Here is an 18,341-nt window from a genome sequence, read left to right on the forward strand (position 1 = left end):
TAGATAGTCTAGGAAGAAATTTTCAAAGGATTTCTCATGGAGATATTACAGGTTTAGTCTGTTTTCTGATACATAGATCTTTGAGATTTTGAGATTATATGATGATAATGAATCATACTACAGCACTGGAATTTTGCAAAACTGTCAGAATTATAAAAAAAATAAAATTGGGGAGTCGGGCGGTAGCACAGCAGGTTAAGCGCAGGTGGCATAAAGTGCAAGGACCGGTGTAAGGATCCCGGTTGGAGCCCTGGGCTCCCCACCTGCAGGGGAGTCGCTTCACAAGCGGTGAAGCAGGTCTGCAGGTGTCTGTCTTTCTCTCCCCCTCTGTCTTCCCTCTATTTCTCTCTGTCCTATCCAACAACAATGACATCAATAACAACAATAAAACAAGGGCAACAAAATAAAGTAAATAAACAAAATAATAAACTTGAACAGTTCTATGATCAATGAAATATATATATATATATATTTGTCTCCAGGGTTATTACTGGGGCTTGGTGCCTGTACTACGAATCCGCTGCTCCTGGAGGCCATTTTTTTCCCTTTTGTTGTCCTTGTTGTTTATCGTTGTTGTTGTTGTTGTTACTGTTGTTATTGCTTGTAAATCGACTCCCCTGCAGGTGGGGAGCCGGGGCTTGAGACGGGATCTTTATACCAGTCTGTGCGTTTCGTGCTATGTGCGCTTAACCTACTGCTCGGCCCCCTGAACTTTATATTTTTAAAAACTGATAATTTGGGCCAGGCAGCGGCACATCCGGTTGAGCACACACATTACTATATACAAAGATCCAGGTTCAAACCCCTGCTCTCCACCTGCAGGGGAGGACGTTTCACAAGTAATAAAGCAGGTCTTCAGATGTCTATCCCCTCCACCTCCCCCTTCTTTCTCATTTTCTTTCTGTCCTATCTAATAAAATAGAGTAAAATAAATAAATACATGGGAACTTAAGAATAACGCGTTGAACTGAGAGGTAGCCATGGGTAAGATACCTGCCTTTCCATTTAAGCGGGCCAGGTTCAAGCCCGACACACCGCATGGACACTACAAAGTGGTGCTGTGGGGAATTCCTATACTGTGGTGTCTCTGCCCTCTGTTTATCTGTCGCTATATCTGAATGGAAATGTTGGCCGAGAGTAGTGAAATTGTTAATTTGCAAGGCCCAGACAATGCCAAAATAATAACAACAGTAGGGAGTCCGGTGGTGGTGGTGGTGGCGCGGCGGGTTCAAGGCACATGGCTCAAAGCGCAGGGACCAGCGCAAGATTCCCGGTTCGAGCCCCCGGCTCCCCACCTGCAGCGGAGTCGCTTCACAGGCGGTGAAGCAGGTCTGCAGGTGTCTGTCTTTCTCTCCCCCTCTCTTGTCTTTCCTTCCTTTCTCCATTTCTCTCCTAACAATAACAAGAACAATAATAATAACAGTGAATGCTTAATGGAAAATTATGTTGGAAGTGGGGAAGACTAGAGGCTGGGATCCTGAGCTCCACTCACATCTCACAGTTGAGAGATAAAAACTTCAACGGGCCGGGAGTTGGGCGGTAGCCGGGAGGTTTCGCAGCTTGTTAAGTGCACGTGGTGCAAAATGGCAGGACCAGCATAAGGATCCGGGTTCGAGCCCCTATCTCCCCGCAGGGGAGTTGCTTCACAAGCGGTGAAGCAGGTCTGCAGGTGTCTATCTTTCTCTCCCCCTCTCTGTCTTCCCCTCCTCTCTCCATTTCTCTCTGTCCTATCCAACAACAAGAACGACAGTAATAACTACAACAACAACAAAAACCAAGGGCAACAAAAAGGAATAAATAAATAAATAAACTTCAACGGGCCGGGTGTTAGTGCACCTGGTTAAGTGCACGCCTTACAGCACACAAGGACCTGGGTTCAAGACCCTGGCCCCATGTACAGGGGGAAAGCTTCAGGAGTGGTGAAGTAGGGCTGTAGGTGTCTGTGCCTCTTTCCCTATCTCCACCTTCCCTCTCAGTTTCTGTCTCTATCCAATAATAAAAATAAATAAAAAGATCAAACTAGCCAGTTGAATAAAGGGGTCTGGAGATGGACGCGCGCGCACACACACACACACACACACACACACACACACACATTCCACAGTGGGCTCAATTAAGTGTGTTTCCATAAAAGTACTTCAGAGTACTTTCTTAAAAATACATATTTTGGGAGTCGGGTGGTAGCACAGCGGATTAAGCACATTTGGTGTGAAGCACAAGGACCTGTGTAAGGATCCGGGTTTCAGCCCCCAGCTCCCCACCTGCAGGGGAGTCGCTTGCAAACCATGAAGCAGGTCTGCAGGTGTCTGTCTTCCTCTCCCCCTCTGTCTTCCCCTCCTCTCTCCATTTCTCTCTGTCCTATCCAACAACAACAATAATAACTACAACAAGGGCAACACAAGGAAATAAATATTAAAATATATATATGCATACATTTTAAATTTGCTCCCCCCCGTTTGTTGCCCTTGTTGAAAGGCAGCAAAAGGGAAAATAAATAAATAAATATAAAAATACTTTTATTTATTATTGGACAGAAACAGAGAAATTGAAAGGGGAGGGGGAGATAAAGAGGGAAAGAAACAGACCAGGAGCTTGAACCTGGGTCCTTGCACATTGCAGAGTGTGTGCTTAACCAGGTGCACCACCACCTGCTCCCCACAGAAAAGCTTCATTTTATCAGAGCGTGGAACAAGAAACATCAGAAGCACCTTTGTAGGGCTACACAAGCTATGACAGTTAATTCCAGACCAGCATGATATTGTTATATAATACACTGTCTCTATAGTAGGTATTATGTCCACATCATAAATTGCGTGGTCTGAGGAGAAGCTGTGTTTGTCACAGCTTGCAGCTTTAGGCCTTTGGCTTTAAGGTTTTGTTGACCAAACTGTTCATTAGTTCAAGATACGCACCAGATGCCCCGTAGAGCATAGATTTTTTTTTAAGTATTTATTTTATTTATTTATTCCCTTTTGTTGCCCTTGTTTTATTGTTGTAGTTATTATTGTTGTTGTCGTTGTTGGATAGGACAGAGATAAATGGAGAGGGGAGGGGAAGACAGAGAGGAGGAGAGAAAGATAGACACCTGCAGACCTGCTTCACCGCCTGTGAAGCGACCCCCCCTGCAGGTAGGGAGCCTGGGTTCGAACCGGGATCCTTATGCCGTCCTTATGCCGGTCCTTGTGCTTTGCGCCACCTGCGCTTAACCCGCTGTGCTACAGCCCGACTCCCAGAGCATAGATTTTAATAGCCGGAAGGAAGAACTCGGGAGAGAACAGGTAGTGTGGTGTTCCTTTTTTGTTCTGTGCCTTGCTTCTCAGTATCAGGAAAATAGTTCATCAGAGAAATCACCAAAGTATCAGTGAATAACAGTCATCACAGTGCAGGGGTCTTACAATCATCAAGAAATCAGGGAAATTATCAGAAATCATGGAAAATACCTTATGGCCCAGCAATTTCACCCCTAGGCATTTCCCCAAAAGATGTAACACCGATTTGAAGAGATGTATGGACCCCATTTTCATAGTGGCTATATTCACATTAGCAAAAACTTGGCAACAACCAAAATGCCCTTTGACAGATGACTGGATAAAAAAGTTATGGAACATATACTCAATGGAGTATTACTCAGCAGTCAAAAGATGGTATCAGGTCCTTTGGGATAAAGTGACTGGAATTGGAGAAAATTATGCTTAGTGAAGCAAGTAAGGAGGTAAAGGACTACCACAGAGTGGTTTAAGTCATACGAGGGAAAGAGAGAATTGAACATACAAACGTGAAAAAAAAATCTATGTACCTAAAACTGGGAGAACTATAGTAGTTATCTATGGGGGTGGGGATGGGGACACAGATCTTTGGTGATAGGAATGGTGAGGGGAAAAAAAGATACAGTGATACTATCCACAATAAAGGTGGTGGTGCATCTGGTTAAGTGCTCGAGGACCGGGTTCAAGCCCCTGGTCCCCACCTGTAGGGGAGGAAGCTTCATGATGGGTGAAGCAGGTCTGCAGGTGTCTCTCTGCCTCTCTCCCTTCCTCTTGATTTCTGACTGTCTCTATCCACTAAAGAAATAAAGTTTTTTTTTTTTTTTAAAAAAAAAGGGCAGGGGGTAGATAGCATAATTAGGTTATGCAAGTGATTTTCATGGCTGAGGCTCCAAAGTCCTAAGTTCAGTCCCCTGCACCACCATAAGCCATAGCTGAGTAGTGCTCTGGTAAAAAACAAAGAAGAAATCGCTGTCAGGAGTGGTGGATTCATAGCGAAGCCCCAACAATAACCCTGGTGGCAATAAAAAAAAAAATTTTTTAAGAATTAAAAAAAAAATAGGGGTCTTCAACAAATGTTATCTCAGTTAACTAATAAACTAATTTATTAAGCCAATTTATTAAGTAACACCTATTCTTCAATAATTTAGAGAATTATTTTGAAAATATTACCTGCAGAGAAGAGCTGATTTATTTAAGAAATACCTTTATTGGGGAAAAAAAAAAAGAAATACCTTTATTGGGGTCCAGGCTGTAGTGCAGTGGGTTAAGCGCACATGGCAGGAAGCACAAGGACAGGTAAGGATTCTGATTGGACCCCTGGCTCCCCACCTGCAGGGGGTGGCTTCACAGTGGTGAAGCAGGTCTGTAGGTGTCTGTCTTCCCCTCCCCTTCATTTTTCTCTGTTCTACCCAACAACAGCAATGGCAACAATAATAACAAGGACAACAAAATGGGAAAAATGGCCTCCAGGAGCAGTGGATTCATAATGCAGGCACTGAGCCCCAGTGATAACCTTAGAGGCAAAAAAAAAAAAATTATTTGTGAAAGAAAGATACCAAATCAGTGCTCACCTCTGGCTTATTGTGGTGCCTGGGATTGAACCTGGGATCTCTGAGGCCTCTGGGATGTGAGTCTGTAATGTTGCTATTGTATCTTCCTAGCTAAGAGATGATTGATTTAAGTAGGACTTTAAAAGCGAGAAAGATGGAACCTGCATTTTTTTGTTTGTCTTTTTTCTGAAAGACAATTTTTGAAGGAGTTCACAATTATGAAAAAGTTAACTTTAGTATTAGTATGTCTCTCTGGTTTTTGCCTTTGTCTACTAAAGTCTGCAATATTTTAAACAATTGGGTACATGTATTGCAATAATATCTCCAATCTTTTAAGGACCAGCTATAGATCTGCGCCAAAGAAAAAAGCCAAAGTCTTCAGGAAATAAGGAATCTGCCAAAGAGAAAATTAGTAACACTCCAGTTCCTCAAAGAGCTTCAAAATGTAAGTTGAACAGATTTGTGTGCTGTCACAAAAGTAGTTACGCTGGGTAGTGTATTTCCTAGTAATATCTTAAAGTATAAACGTTATTTTGAGACTAAGTATGTGGTGGTAGAACTTGCATTAGGCTTTGATGTAGAATAACCCCTGAATTTCACTGATTGACATCAATTTCTGTTTTGTGGCTATTTATGACTACCTGTTCTTTGATGTAGCTTCATGTGTCATGAAGGCACAGGCTTTATGTCTTGTCTCTGTCTCGTCCAGTCTCTTGACTACGCTGTACTGACTTTTTAAAAAAATATTTATTCCCTTTTGTTACCCTTGTTGTTTTATTGTTGTAGTTATGATTGATATCATTGTTGTTGGATAGGACAGAGAGAAATGGAGAGAGGAGGGGAAAACAGAGGGGGAGAGAAAGATAGACACCTGCAGACCTGCTTCACTGCTTGTGAAGCGACTCCCCTGCAGGTGGGGAGCTGGGGGCTCGAACCAGTATCCTCTTGCTGGTCCTTGCGCTTTGCGCCACATGTGCGCTTAACCCGCTGCGTTACCCCCCCAACTCCTGAAATGGTTTTCTTGTAACAGAGGAAAAGCAGGCCAATTCATGCAGTATATCTTTTTTTTTCTTCTTCTTCTTCTTATTATTATTATTAATGAGAAGATAGGAGGAGAGAGAAAGAACCAGACATCACTCTGGCACATGTGCTGCCGGGGATCAAACTCGTGACCTCATGCTTGAGAGTCCAAAGCTTTATCACTGTGCCACCTCCTGGACCACACATGCAGTATATCTTAAGGTATCTCCTGAGTTAGTGGTGTACTCAATCCAAACAGTGGGATAAAGAAATATACTTAAACTATGGTGTAGCTGTAAAGGTCACATGCTAGCTGTAAAGGTCACAAAATATTTGGGATTGATAATAGTCAACCATATCCTGTCCTTTCTCTCCCTCAGGAAAAAATAATTATTATTTTATTTATAACCCATCCACAACCCAGGGAAGACACTTCAGTTTTATCCAAGGCTAGCTGTGATTCATTCTGATCAAAATGTTAGTTTTATCTGCTTTGTGTCAGAGTCACCAAGACCATTCCTCATGTTCAGTGATTAGCTAGAAGGACAGATCTTTGAATGTAGTCATATTCACAGATACGATTTACAGTAAGTGATACAAAACAAAATCAGTAAATGGGAAACACTTGTGGACTAACACAAGAAACTGGCCACAAAATTCCAAGATTCCTGCCTAATGAAGTCATACAAGGTGGTGCTTAATTTACAAAGCTTTTCCCTTGCAGGTGGGGACCAGGGGCTTGAACCTGGATCTTTAAGCACTATAACGCCTGCTCAACCAGGTGCACCACCACACAGCCCCTGAATTCTTAATTTGCTTTTTTCTTTTCTTTCTTTTTTTAATGTTACCAAAGCACTGGTCAGCTCTGGCTTATGGTGTTGAACCTGGGACTTTGGAGCCTCAGGCATAAGAGTCTGTTTGCATAACCATTATGCTATCTACTCTCCACCCAGATTCTTAATTTTCGACACGTAGAAAACAGAGTCAGGGAACTGGTCTTAGGATATCTTTTTTTTTTTTTTTAATATTTATTTATTCCCTTTTGTTGCCATTGTTGATTGTTGTAGCTCTAATTGATGTTGTCATTGCTGGATAGGACAGAGAGAAATGGAGAAAGGAGGGGAAGACAGAGAAGGGGAGAGAAAGACAGACACCCTAGATCTGCTTCACCACCTGTGAGGCAACTCCCCTGCAGGTGGAGGGCCTGGGGCTCAAACTGGGATCCTTACTCAGGTCCTTGCACTTGGCGCCACTTGTGCTTAACCCGCTGCACTAATATTTATATAGTATTAATAATATTTATCCTTTAAATATAAAGCTGCATTTAAAAAATTATTTTTATTTATTATTGGTAGAGATAGAAGTTGAGAGGGGAGGGGAAGATAGAGAGGGAGAGAGACAGAGCAGCCCTGCTTCACCACTTGTGAAGCTTTCCCCCCTGCAGGTGGGGACCAGGGGCTTGAACCTGGGACCTTGTGCACTATAATGTGTGCGTTTAACCAGGTCTGCCACTGCCTGGCCCATAAATCTTAATTAATTAATTAGCTAATTAATTAATTTTTGCCTCCAGAGTTATTGCTGAGGCTCGGTGCCATTCCAGGTGGCCATTTTCCCCACTTTTAGGAGAGAGAGCACAGAGAGAAATTGAAAGGGGGAGAAGGGTGTGTATATATATATATATAAAGATGGACACCTGCAGACCTGCTTCAAAACTTGTGAAATGTCCCCCCTGCAAGTCGGGAACTGGGGGCTCAAACCCAGAATATCCTTTGTGCTTAGTACTATGTGTGCTTAACCAAGTACACCTCCACCTGGTCCCAGTGCTGACACTTCAGATCCATCCTGAAGATCATTTTTCCTTTATATTATTTTATTGGACATAGAGAAGTTGAGGGGAGAGAAAGGGAGAAACGGAGAAAGACAGGAACCTGCATAACTGCTTGTGAAGCGCCCCTCCCACCCCAGCAGGTGGGGAGCAGAGGCTGGTACCCAGGTCCTTACACATGGCAATGTGTGCATTCAGCCAGGTGCACCACTATCTGGCCCTAAGCCTGTCTGTTTTGTTTTGTTTTTTAACTTGTTTGTTTTACCAGAGCACTGCTCAGTTCTATGGAACATTGAACCTGGGACCTCAGAGCCTTAAGCATGAGACTCTTTCTGCATGACCATTATGCTGTCTCCCCCACTCAAAACTGTACCTTTAGAGTGGTGAGACAGAGTATTAAAAAAAAAAAAAAAGTAGGGAGCCCAGCAGTAGTGCAGCCGGTTAAGCACACGTGGTGTGAAGTGCAAGGACCTGTGTAAGGATCCTGTTTCGAGCCCCCGCCTCCCCACCTACAGGGGCGTCACTTCACAGGCGGTGAAGCAGGTCTGCAGGTGTCTGTCTTTCTCTCCCCCTCTCTGTCTTCCCCTCCTCTCTCCATTTCTCTCTGTCCTATCCAACAATGATGACAGCAATAATAACTACAACAATAAAACAACAAGGGCAACAAAAAGGAATGAATAAATAAATACATAAATGGTTTTTAAAATTGTTTAAAAAAATGTATACGCATAGTTCCCGAAGATACACCTGCCCTTGAAATTCTGGCACAGAATAAGTGATATCTTATGTATCTACCCCCCCACCTCCACAACCTGGGCTTTTCACCTGTACCATCCCACTGCTTCCAGCTGATTCTTACTTTTTCCAGATAGAAAATGGGAGACAGTGTGGGGAGACAGCATAATGGTTATGCAGAAGAATCTTATGCCTGCGGCTCCAAGGTCACAGATTCAGTCTCCGGCACCAGCATCAGCCAGACCTGAACGGTGCCCTGGTGTTTTTCTCTGTGTCTCTTTGATTTAAATAAAACAAATAGAGAGAGAGACAGACAGACAGAAAGGGAGAGCGACAGAGAAGAAAAGACAGCAGGCACCACTCCACCCTCTGCACACTGCTCCCATGTGGTGGTTGGGAACTAGAAACTGGGTCCTCCCACACACCAAAGTGCACTGTATTGAGTCTGACCGCGCTGTCTCTTGGCCCCTGCCTCTGTGTGTGTGTATATGTGTGTACTTAGGCTTTTCTTTTTTAAAAACTTCTTTGTGACATGCCTCTAGTTTATATACCTTAATATACCTCTAGTTTTTTTTTCCTGTGCTGTACTATAACTCAGCTCTATGCTGTGTTGACATTTATGCATGTGTGTGTGAGCATGTGTGTGTGAGCAACAGCTTACAAGTGAAGGAGCTGGAGCACATAGGAAACAATTTGAATGACTGATTTGAATGACTTAGGATGACTGTGACTTAACTAGATGTGAGATCCGTTTTCCTTCCCTCTCTCTTTCTCTCTCTCTCTTTCTTTTCCGTTACCAGATCACTGCTCAGCTTTGGCTTGGGGTGGTGTTGAGGACTGAAGCTTAGAATCTCAGGCTTGAAAATCTTTTGATTGTGTGGTCCGGGAGGTGGCTCAATGGATAAAGCATTGGACTCTCAAGCATGAGGTCCTGAGTTCAATCCCTGGCAGCACATGTACCAGAGTGATATCTGGTTCTTTCTCTCTCCTCCTATCTTTCTCATGAATAAATAAATAAAATATTTTTTTAAAAATCATTTGATTAACGATTATACTGTCTCCCCAGCCTGGATGTCAGATTCTTCTCATTTTTCATGTTAGAATGACAACTTATTATTATTAATTTTTTAATACTATTATTTATGTATTTATTTAGTCTTCTGTGAGGCTTCACTGCTCAGACTGACTTCTTAGATGGAGACAGGGCAAGAAATTGTATTGCAAGGTTGCATTCAGTGTAATGAGGGCCGTGCTTGGACCTAGATCACATTACGTTGCATAGAGATACACAAATTGAGAAGGGAGGAAGATTGACACCTGCAACACTGCTTCACCTTTTGTAAAGCTTCTCCCTGGAGGCTGGGGCCTTGAACCCAGGTCCCAGTGCACTGGAACATGCCGCTCTACAGGGTATACCACCACGCAGCCCCTCAACAGTAGTTATTTTTATTTTTTTAATGTTTATTTATTTATTTATTCTCTTTTGTTGCCCTTGTTTTATTATTGTAATTATTATTATTGTTGTTAGTGACATTGTTGTTGTTGGATAAGATAGAGAGAAATGGAGAGATGAGGGGAAGACAGAGAGGGAGAGAGAAAGATAGACACCTGCAGACCTGCTTTACCACTTGTGAAGCGACTCCCCTCCAGGTGGGGAGCCGGGGGCTCGAACCGGGATCCTTACACCGGTCCTTGCACTTTATGCCACCTGCGCTTAACCTGCTGTGCTACTGTCTGACTCCCTCAATTGTAATATTTTAAAAAATATTTATGTATGGGCGGGGGAGACAGCATAATTGTTATGCAAATACACTCTCATGCCTGAGGCTCCTAAGTCCCAGGTTCAATCCCCCCGCCCCACCATAAGCCAGAGCTGAGCAGTGTTCTGGTGTGTGTGTGTGTGTGTGTCTTCATCTCTCTCAAAAATAAAATTAATAAAAATTTAAAAAAATATTTATTTCCTTTTATTGTCCTTGTTTTATTGTTGTAGTTATTATTATTGTCGTTGTTGGATAGGACAGAGAGAAATGGAGAGAGGAGAGGAGACAAAGAAGAGGAGAGAAAGACAGACACCTGCAGACCTGCTTCACCGTTTGTGAAGTGAATCCCCTGCAGGTGGGGAGCCGGGGGCTCGAACCAGGATCCTTTCGCTGGTCCTTACACTTAGCGCCACCTGCACTTAACCTGCTGTGCTACTGCCTGACTCCCCAATAGTAATTCTTGATGAATTTTTGTAATTGTTGTTTTCTAATTGGTACTACATTCTTTCTTTTAAAAAAAAAAAAATTGATAGGCTTAACTTTTAAAAACTTTAGAATCCAGAAGGATTAAGTCTGGTATTCCAGTTCCCGTATTATTCAGCACATCACATGCAGTTGTACTTCCTATTAATTAAATTTTTATATTGGTATGGAACATTCATTAAAATGAATGAACCAATATGTGTATCTCACTATTAACTAAAATCCAAGCTTCATTCAGGTTTCCTCAGTTTTACCGAAAGCTCCTTTTCTATTCTAATATCCACCCAGGATCAGATTACATACAGTTGCCATCTCTCTTCAGGTGCCTCTTATGTGTGTGTTGTTCCTGCCTGCCCCCACTCTGCCTTGGGCTTTCCTTTTTAAATGGCTGTGACAGTTTGGAGAAGTACTCCTCAGGTATATCGCAGAGTGCCCGTGATTAGAATTTGTCTCCTGTTTTGCTCATGATTAGACTAGCCTTATGGGTCTGGGGAGGAGGCCAGAGTTAGAATGCCATTTTCACCACATCATATCAAGTGTACATACTCCCATATGCTTTTTCAGATGTGCTATTTCAGCGCTTTGCAAAGATTTTCATTGGCTGTCTTGCAGCAGTTACTAGTGGTATGATGTATGCTCTCTACTTGTCAGCATACCATGAACGGAAATTCTGGTTTTCCAACAGGCAGGTAAGAAGAAAGAATTTTGAGTATATGAAAGTTGTCTGTAGCATTTAATATTATTTTAAGTAATGTGTTTTTCAGGGAGCCAAAATGTATGCAATCATCTGACAAATACTTTCTTATTTGCAGCCATGAGGAAGAAAGTGGGGATGGAGGGTAGACAGCATAATGGTTATGCAAACAGACTCTCATGCCGGAGGCTCCAAAGTCCCAGGTTCAAGCCCCTGCACCACAAGTCAGAGCTGAACAGTGCTCTGGTAAAATAAAATGGTAGAAAAGGTATTTTGAGGGAGTCGGGCTGTAGTGCAACGGGCTAAGCGCAGGTGGCGCAAAGCACAAGGACCGGCATAAGGATCCCGGTTCGAACCCCGGCTCCCCACCTGCAGGGGAGTCGCTTCACAGGTGGTGAAGCAGGTCTGCAGGTGTCTATCTTTCTCTCCTCCTCTCTGTCTTCCCCTCCCTCTCTCCATTTCTCTCTGTCCTATCCAACAACGACAACAACAATAATAACTACAACAATAAAACAACAAGGGCAACAAAAGGGAATAAATAAATAAATAAAATAAATATTAAAAAAATTTAAAAAAGAAAAGAAAAGGTATTTTGAGATACAGTATCAACCCTGAGAAGTTGAATAGGAGGGGCCAGGTGGCAGTGCACCTGGTTCAGTGCGCATGTACCGTGCACAAGAATGAATGGGGCTAAAACCCCCGGTCCCCATCTGCAGGGAGAAAGATTCATGAGTGGTGAAGGAGTGCTGCAGGTATATGTGTGTGTATCTCTTTCTCCCTCTCCGTTTCTACCCATAAATAATAAATAAATAAATAATTTTTAAAAAGAAGTTTAATAGAATGTATTTTTTAGTATTTTATTTATTTTCCCTTTTGTTGACCTTGTTTTATTGTTGTAGTTATTGTTATTGATGTCATCATTGTTGGATAGGACAGAGAGAAATGGAGAGAGGAGGGGAAGACAGAGAGGAGGAGAGGAAGATAGACACCTGCAGACCTGCTTCACTGCCTGTGAAGCGACTCCCCTGTAGGTGGGGGCCGGGTGCTCGAACCTGCCTCCCTACACCGGTCCTTGAGCTTTGCGCCACTTGCGCTTAACCCACTGCGCTATCACCGACTCCCAGTAGAATGTGTTTTAAGATGCTAGAATAGAAACTTTAGAGTACTTCTTTTTCTTTTTTTGCCTCCAGGGTTATTGCTGGGGCTCGGTGCCTGCACCATGCATCCACTGCTCCTGGAGGCCTTTTTTTTTTTTTCCCTTTTGTTGCCCTTGTTGTGCTTATTATTGTTGTTGTTGATGTTGATGTCGTTCGTTGTCGGATAGGACAAAGAGAAATGGAGAGAGGAGGGGAAGACAGCAAGGCGGAAACTTAGACACCTGCAGACCTGCTTCACCACCCGTGAAGCGACTCCCCTGCAGGTGGGGAGCTGGGGGCTGGAACCGGGATCCTTATGCCGGTCCTTGCGCTTTGCACCAGTTGTGCTTAACTCGCTGCCCTATTGCCCGACTCCCAAATATTTTTTTTTTTTTAATTAAAAAGCGGGGGAGAGAGAAAGAAAGAGATACCTGTAGCACTGCTTCACTTCACCACTTGCAAAGCTTTCCCTTGTAGGTGGGGACCAGGAGCTTGAACCTGGGTCCTTGCCCATTGTAACATTTCCATTCAACCAGGTGCACCACCACCCAACCCCCAGATTCTTTTTATTTTATTTGTTAATGAGAAGGATAGGAGGAGAGAGAAAGAACCAGACATCACTCTGGTACATGTGCTGCCAGGGATTGAACTCAGGACCTCATACCTGAGAGTCCAGAATCCATTATGACACCTCCTGTACCCTGGCCCCAAGATTCTTTAAGTCACTATAGTTAAAATAATAATTTATCCTTTGAATAAGTTTCTTTTCCGACTTACCTTTACCACTAGATATATTTATCCTATGCATTGGTAAAGCTCACAGTGTTATCACTTGACTCTATTTGGTGTTTTTTTTTTTTTTGCCTGCACTATTTTATTGTTGTTCTTATTTTTCAAGTGAACAAGTAGTCAAGGAGACTATATGTTCCCAAGCCATTGCTTTACCTCACACAGCCTTAAGTGATTTGACAACATCTACTACTGTAGCATATGCTATTTCTCTGAAAAATGTTATGAAGATAAGTAGTTTTCAGTACTGGCTATATAACAGAATTCTCACCTGGAACATACTGAAAAATAAAGTCCTGAAGGAAAAGTGTCTAAAATCAGTATTTCTGTAATATCACAAAACATTTCCAGATAATTCTGTTGTATAGGCAGAATTGAGAACAGAGGTTTGGAAAATACAGAAGGATTCATCAAGAATCTTGTCTTTCTTTTTCAAAAAAATTTTTTTTGAAAATATTATTTTATTTATTATTGGATAGAGATAGAGAGAAATTGAGGGGAAGGAAGAGACAGAGAGACACCTACAGCCCTGCTTCACCGCTCCTGAAGCTTTCCCCTGCAAGTGGGGACCAGGGCCTTGAACCCGGAACCTTTCGCACCGTAATGTGTGAGACACCGTGAGAATCTTGTTTTTCACATCAAGAGAATCGGTACAGCAGGTTGAACACTGAGCTTTCATGTGTGTCTGCACCAGGATACGTATGTCACCTCAGAGGTTTCTTGGCCCTCTAGGAGATTCATGCAGACAGTAAATGTTTTATTACTTTGCTCCCAGGACCTTGTGCATACATGGTACCACAAAGCCCCTCCCCCCCCATCTGATTTTTATTCCTGGATTTTTAGAGAGTTGGGAAGGGACACCAAAGCCCTGCTTTGCCATTGCTGGAGTTAGTGCTGCCTACAGTACTGCCGTGGATCTGATCCAGGACTGATTCATGCTCGGGCATGTACTCAAGCGGGGCAGTGATCTCCCAAGTCCTGCACGTTATGTTTGAGAAGCATTGATTAAGCGTTTGCAGAATTTGGGGAAACTATTCTGGTATCTTAAGTTTTTGTCTTAATTGATGTTTTGTTTTATTTACATATTATGCATGAAAATAAATGAGTTTTGTGTTGTTTTAAATTTTTTTAAATATTTGTTTTACCTTTTGTTGCCCTTGTTTTTTAATTGTTGTTGTAGTTATTACTGTTGTTATTGATGTCGTCATTGTTAGCTAGGACAGAGAAATGGAGAGAGGAGGGGAAGAGAGAAAGGAGGAAAGATAGACACCTGCAGACCTGCCTCACTGCCTGTAAAGCAACTCCCCTGCAGGTGGGAAGCTGGGGGCTCGAGCTAGGGGCTCAAACCAGGATCCTTCCACCCATCTTTAAGCTTTGCGCGTGCGCTTAACCCGCTGCACTACGGCCCAACTCCTGAGTTTTGTGTTTTTATAATTTTTTTTGTATTTATTTATTTATCCCCTTTTGTTGCCCTTGTTGTAGTTATTATTGTTGTTGTTACTGATGTCGTCGTTGTTGGATAGGACAGAGAGAAATGGAGAGCGGAGGGGAAGACAGAGAAGGGGAGAGAAAGATAGACACCTGCAGACCTACTTTACCACCTGTGAAATGACTCCCCTGCATGTGGGGAGCCTGGGGCTTGAGAGTTTTTAATTGTTATCAGTCATGAAAGCTTGATTCAGCGTGAAAAGTTCAAAATTTCCTGTTTGACTACTTAGACATTCTTGATTTTATTTGTACCAGAGCACTGCTTAGCTCTGGTTTATGGTGGTGTTGGGGACTGAACCTGGGACTTTGGAACCTCAGGTCTGAGAGTATCTTTGTATAACCATTATGCTTTCTACCCCCACCCAACATTCTTAATTTTGTATAGCCTGATTTTAAGAATTACTTCTATTTCTAAGATTTATTTTATTTATACCATGAGAGAGTTTCATATGAGAAGCCAAAATGCCACACCAGTACATGTGTGCTAGGGATCAAACCAAGAGCTTCAGGTATACAAGTCCTGCACTCTTACTAGCTGAGCTGTTTTCAGAGCCACATGAATTGCTTATGTTTCTAACAGTTAATTTGACAAATGTTGTAGAAAGGAGGGGAAGACAGAGAGAGGGGGAGAGAAAGATAGACACCTGCAGACCTGCTTCACTGCCTGTGAAGTGACTCCCCTGCAGTTGGTGAGCCAGGGGTTCAAACCAGGTTCCTTCACAGGTCCTTACACTTTGTGCCATGTGCGCTTAACCCGCTGTGCTACCACCCCACTCCCAACTATGGACTTCTAAGATCTCAATCATTTTTTATCACCCACCTTGTTACTCTTACTGTACTTAGGCCATTTCTTTTAGTTTTTCTTCTACATTTTCCGTACATTTAATGAATTATTGCAATCCATGACATACCTAGGTGTTTCATTAATAAGATTGCCAGACTAGTGACTAAAGGAAAATTCAAGCATGCTTTTGAATAAGAGGGCAAATAAATAGCAATGATTTAGAAGATGAAACTAGAGAAAGAAGACTGCAGTTGAAATTTAGGCTCCAGATATTTAAATAATCATTTTAATTTTCTTCCAGGAACTTGAACGGGAAATCACATTTCAGGGTGACAGTGCCATTTATTACTCTTACTATAAAGATATGTTAAAGGCACCTTCATTTGAAAGAGGTATGAGAGCCATATGTTCTTTTTCCTTTTCTTTTCTCTCTGTCTCTCCAACCCCCGCCCCTTTTTTTACCTAGAACTCTGTTCAGCTCTAATTTATAGTGGCGCCTGGGATTGAACCTCGGACCTCATAGACAACACATTTGTATTTTCAGGAACAATATTTCCTAGAATAAACCATTGTCCTTCTGTGTAGGAGCCCTGAATGTAGAGATTCCTCTTAGAATTATATATATATATATATATATATATATATATATATATATATATATATATATATTAATTATAGTAATCTTTCTTATAATTTAAGAAACAGAGCAGACTTATTTTCTGCCCTTATTTCCTTCCTTTCTTTTTTTAAAAATGTTTTTTCATCTTTATTTATTTATTGGATACAGCCAGAAATTGAGAGGGAAGGGGGAGATAGGGAGGGAGAGAGACAGAGAAACACCTGTAGCACTGCTGCACCACTCGCAAAGCTTTCCCCCTGTAGGTGGAGACTGGGGGCTTGAACCTGAGTCCATATGTATTATAACATGTGCACTGAACCAGGTGTGCCACCACCCAGCCCCCCTTTCAGTTTTTTCTAAGGGTTTGGTGAACTTTATTTTTTAAAATACTTTTATCATTTTTCAAATTTATTTTATTTATTTAATTTTATTTCTGTATTTTAAATTTAGAAGTTTTAAAACATCAATTAAGTGTAAACACCACTGCACTTGGACCAGCCTCAAACTTATTATTTTTTTAATATTTATTTATTCCCTTTTGTTGCCCTTATTGTTTTATTTTTGTAGTTACTGTTTTTGTTATTGATCTCATCATTGTTGGATAGGACAGAGAGAAATGGAGAGAGGAGGGGAAGACTAAGAGGGGGAGAGAAAGATAGACACCTGCAGACCTGCTTCACCGCTTGTAAAGCAACTCCCCTGCAGGTGGGGAGCCGGGGGCTCGAACCTGTATCCTTATGCAAGTCCTTGTGCTTTGAGCCACCTCCACTTAACCTGCTGTGCTACTGCCCGACTCCCTCAAATTTATTTTATTTTATTTTTTTAAAAGAATTTATTTATTTATTTATTCATGAGAAAGATAAGAGAGAAGGGACCAGCCATCACTCTGGTACATGTACTGCTGGGGATCGAACTCAGGACCTCATGCTTGAGAGACTAGTGCCTTAGTCACTGCGCCACCTCCCGGACTACCCTCAAATTTATTTATTTATTATTATTTTAAAATATTTATTTATTTATGCATTTATTCCCTTTTGTTGCCCTTGTTGTTTTATTGTTGTTATTGATGTCGTCGTTGGATAGGAAAGAGAGAAATGGAGAGAGGAGGGGAAGACAGAGAGGGGGAGAGAAAGATAGACACCTGCAGACCTGCTTCACCGCCTGTGAAGCTACTCCCATGCAGGTGGGGAGCCGGGGTCTCGAACCGGGATTCTTAAGCCTGTCCTTGTGTTTGGCGTCAGTCACGTGCGCTTAATGCTCTGAGTTACCGGTAGCCCAACTCCCTCAAATTTATTTTAATGAGAGAGAAAGACACAGTGAAAGACCAGAGCACAACTTAGCTCTCATTTATGGTGGTGCTGGGGATTAAACCTGGGACCTCTGAGCCTTAGGTATGAAAGTCTTGCAGAACTATTATCTGTCTCCCCAGCCCCCACCCTTCCTTTTTTAAGGGTGTCTTATCTCGTTGAGTTTTCTTTCTTTTTTTTTTAAGTTTATTTATTAATAAGAAAGATAGGGTAGAGAGAAAGAACTAGACATCACTCTGGTATTTGTGCTGCCAGGGATTGAACTCAGTTCCTCATGCTTGAGAGTCTAGTGCCTTAGACACTATACCACCTCCTGGACCACCTTAAGTTTTCCATGGAAGCCTTTATTCTATTTCTCCTTTGCTAAAATTTTTTTTTAATTGTCTTTATTTTGTTTATTAGATAGAGACAGCCAGAATCCAGAGGGAAGGGGGTTGATAGAGAGGGTGAGAGACAGAGAGACACCTGCAGCCTTGTTTCACCACTTGTGAAGCTTTCCCCCTGCAGGTGGGGACCAGGGTCGTGAACCTGGGTCCTTGCACACTGTAATGTGTGTGCTTAAGCAAGTGTGCCACTGCCTGGCCCCTCTTTCTCCGTCCTTAACACATTTTCTGTTCCTTGTGGAATTTTTGTTTGTTTGTTTTTGCTTTCCTCACTTCCTGGGATTAAGCCCACATTCTGCCTTCAGTGGATATCTTTTCTAAATAAATTCTTTTGCAGAAAAAAGGGAGGCGGGCAGGCGGTGGCGCACCTGGTTGAGTGTACACATTACAGAGGACAAAAACCTAGGTTCAAGCTCCTGATCACCACCTGCAGGGGGAAAGCTTCATGAGTGGTGAAACAGGGCTGAGGTGTCTCTCTGTCTCCCCTCCCCTCTCAATTTCT

The 18,341-nt window shown here is 42.3% G+C and overlaps 1 protein-coding gene across 3 annotated transcripts in view; it reads left to right on the forward strand.

The window, feature by feature from the left end:
• Positions 1–18,341, forward strand: part of DPY19L4 (dpy-19 like 4) — a 61,732-nt gene that overhangs the window by 5,647 nt on the left and 37,744 nt on the right. Inside the window, exons 1-4 of one of the 3 annotated variants that reach the window (XM_060195976.1) lie at positions 3,570–3,712; positions 5,154–5,261; positions 11,204–11,328; positions 15,832–15,922. In XM_060195976.1, the coding sequence (XP_060051959.1) occupies positions 11,266–11,328; positions 15,832–15,922 (154 nt within the window). In that variant the 5' untranslated portion in view covers positions 3,570–3,712; positions 5,154–5,261; positions 11,204–11,265. Of the gene's footprint in view, positions 1–3,569; positions 3,713–5,153; positions 5,262–11,203; positions 11,329–15,831; positions 15,923–18,341 lie in introns of those variants that run through there. The other 2 variants (XM_007532145.3, XM_060195975.1) reach the window with 2 other exon arrangements.

Source organism: Erinaceus europaeus, chromosome 8 (genome assembly GCF_950295315.1).
Source record: "Erinaceus europaeus chromosome 8, mEriEur2.1, whole genome shotgun sequence".
In the NCBI taxonomy this organism is placed as follows: domain Eukaryota; kingdom Metazoa; phylum Chordata; class Mammalia; order Eulipotyphla; family Erinaceidae; genus Erinaceus; species Erinaceus europaeus.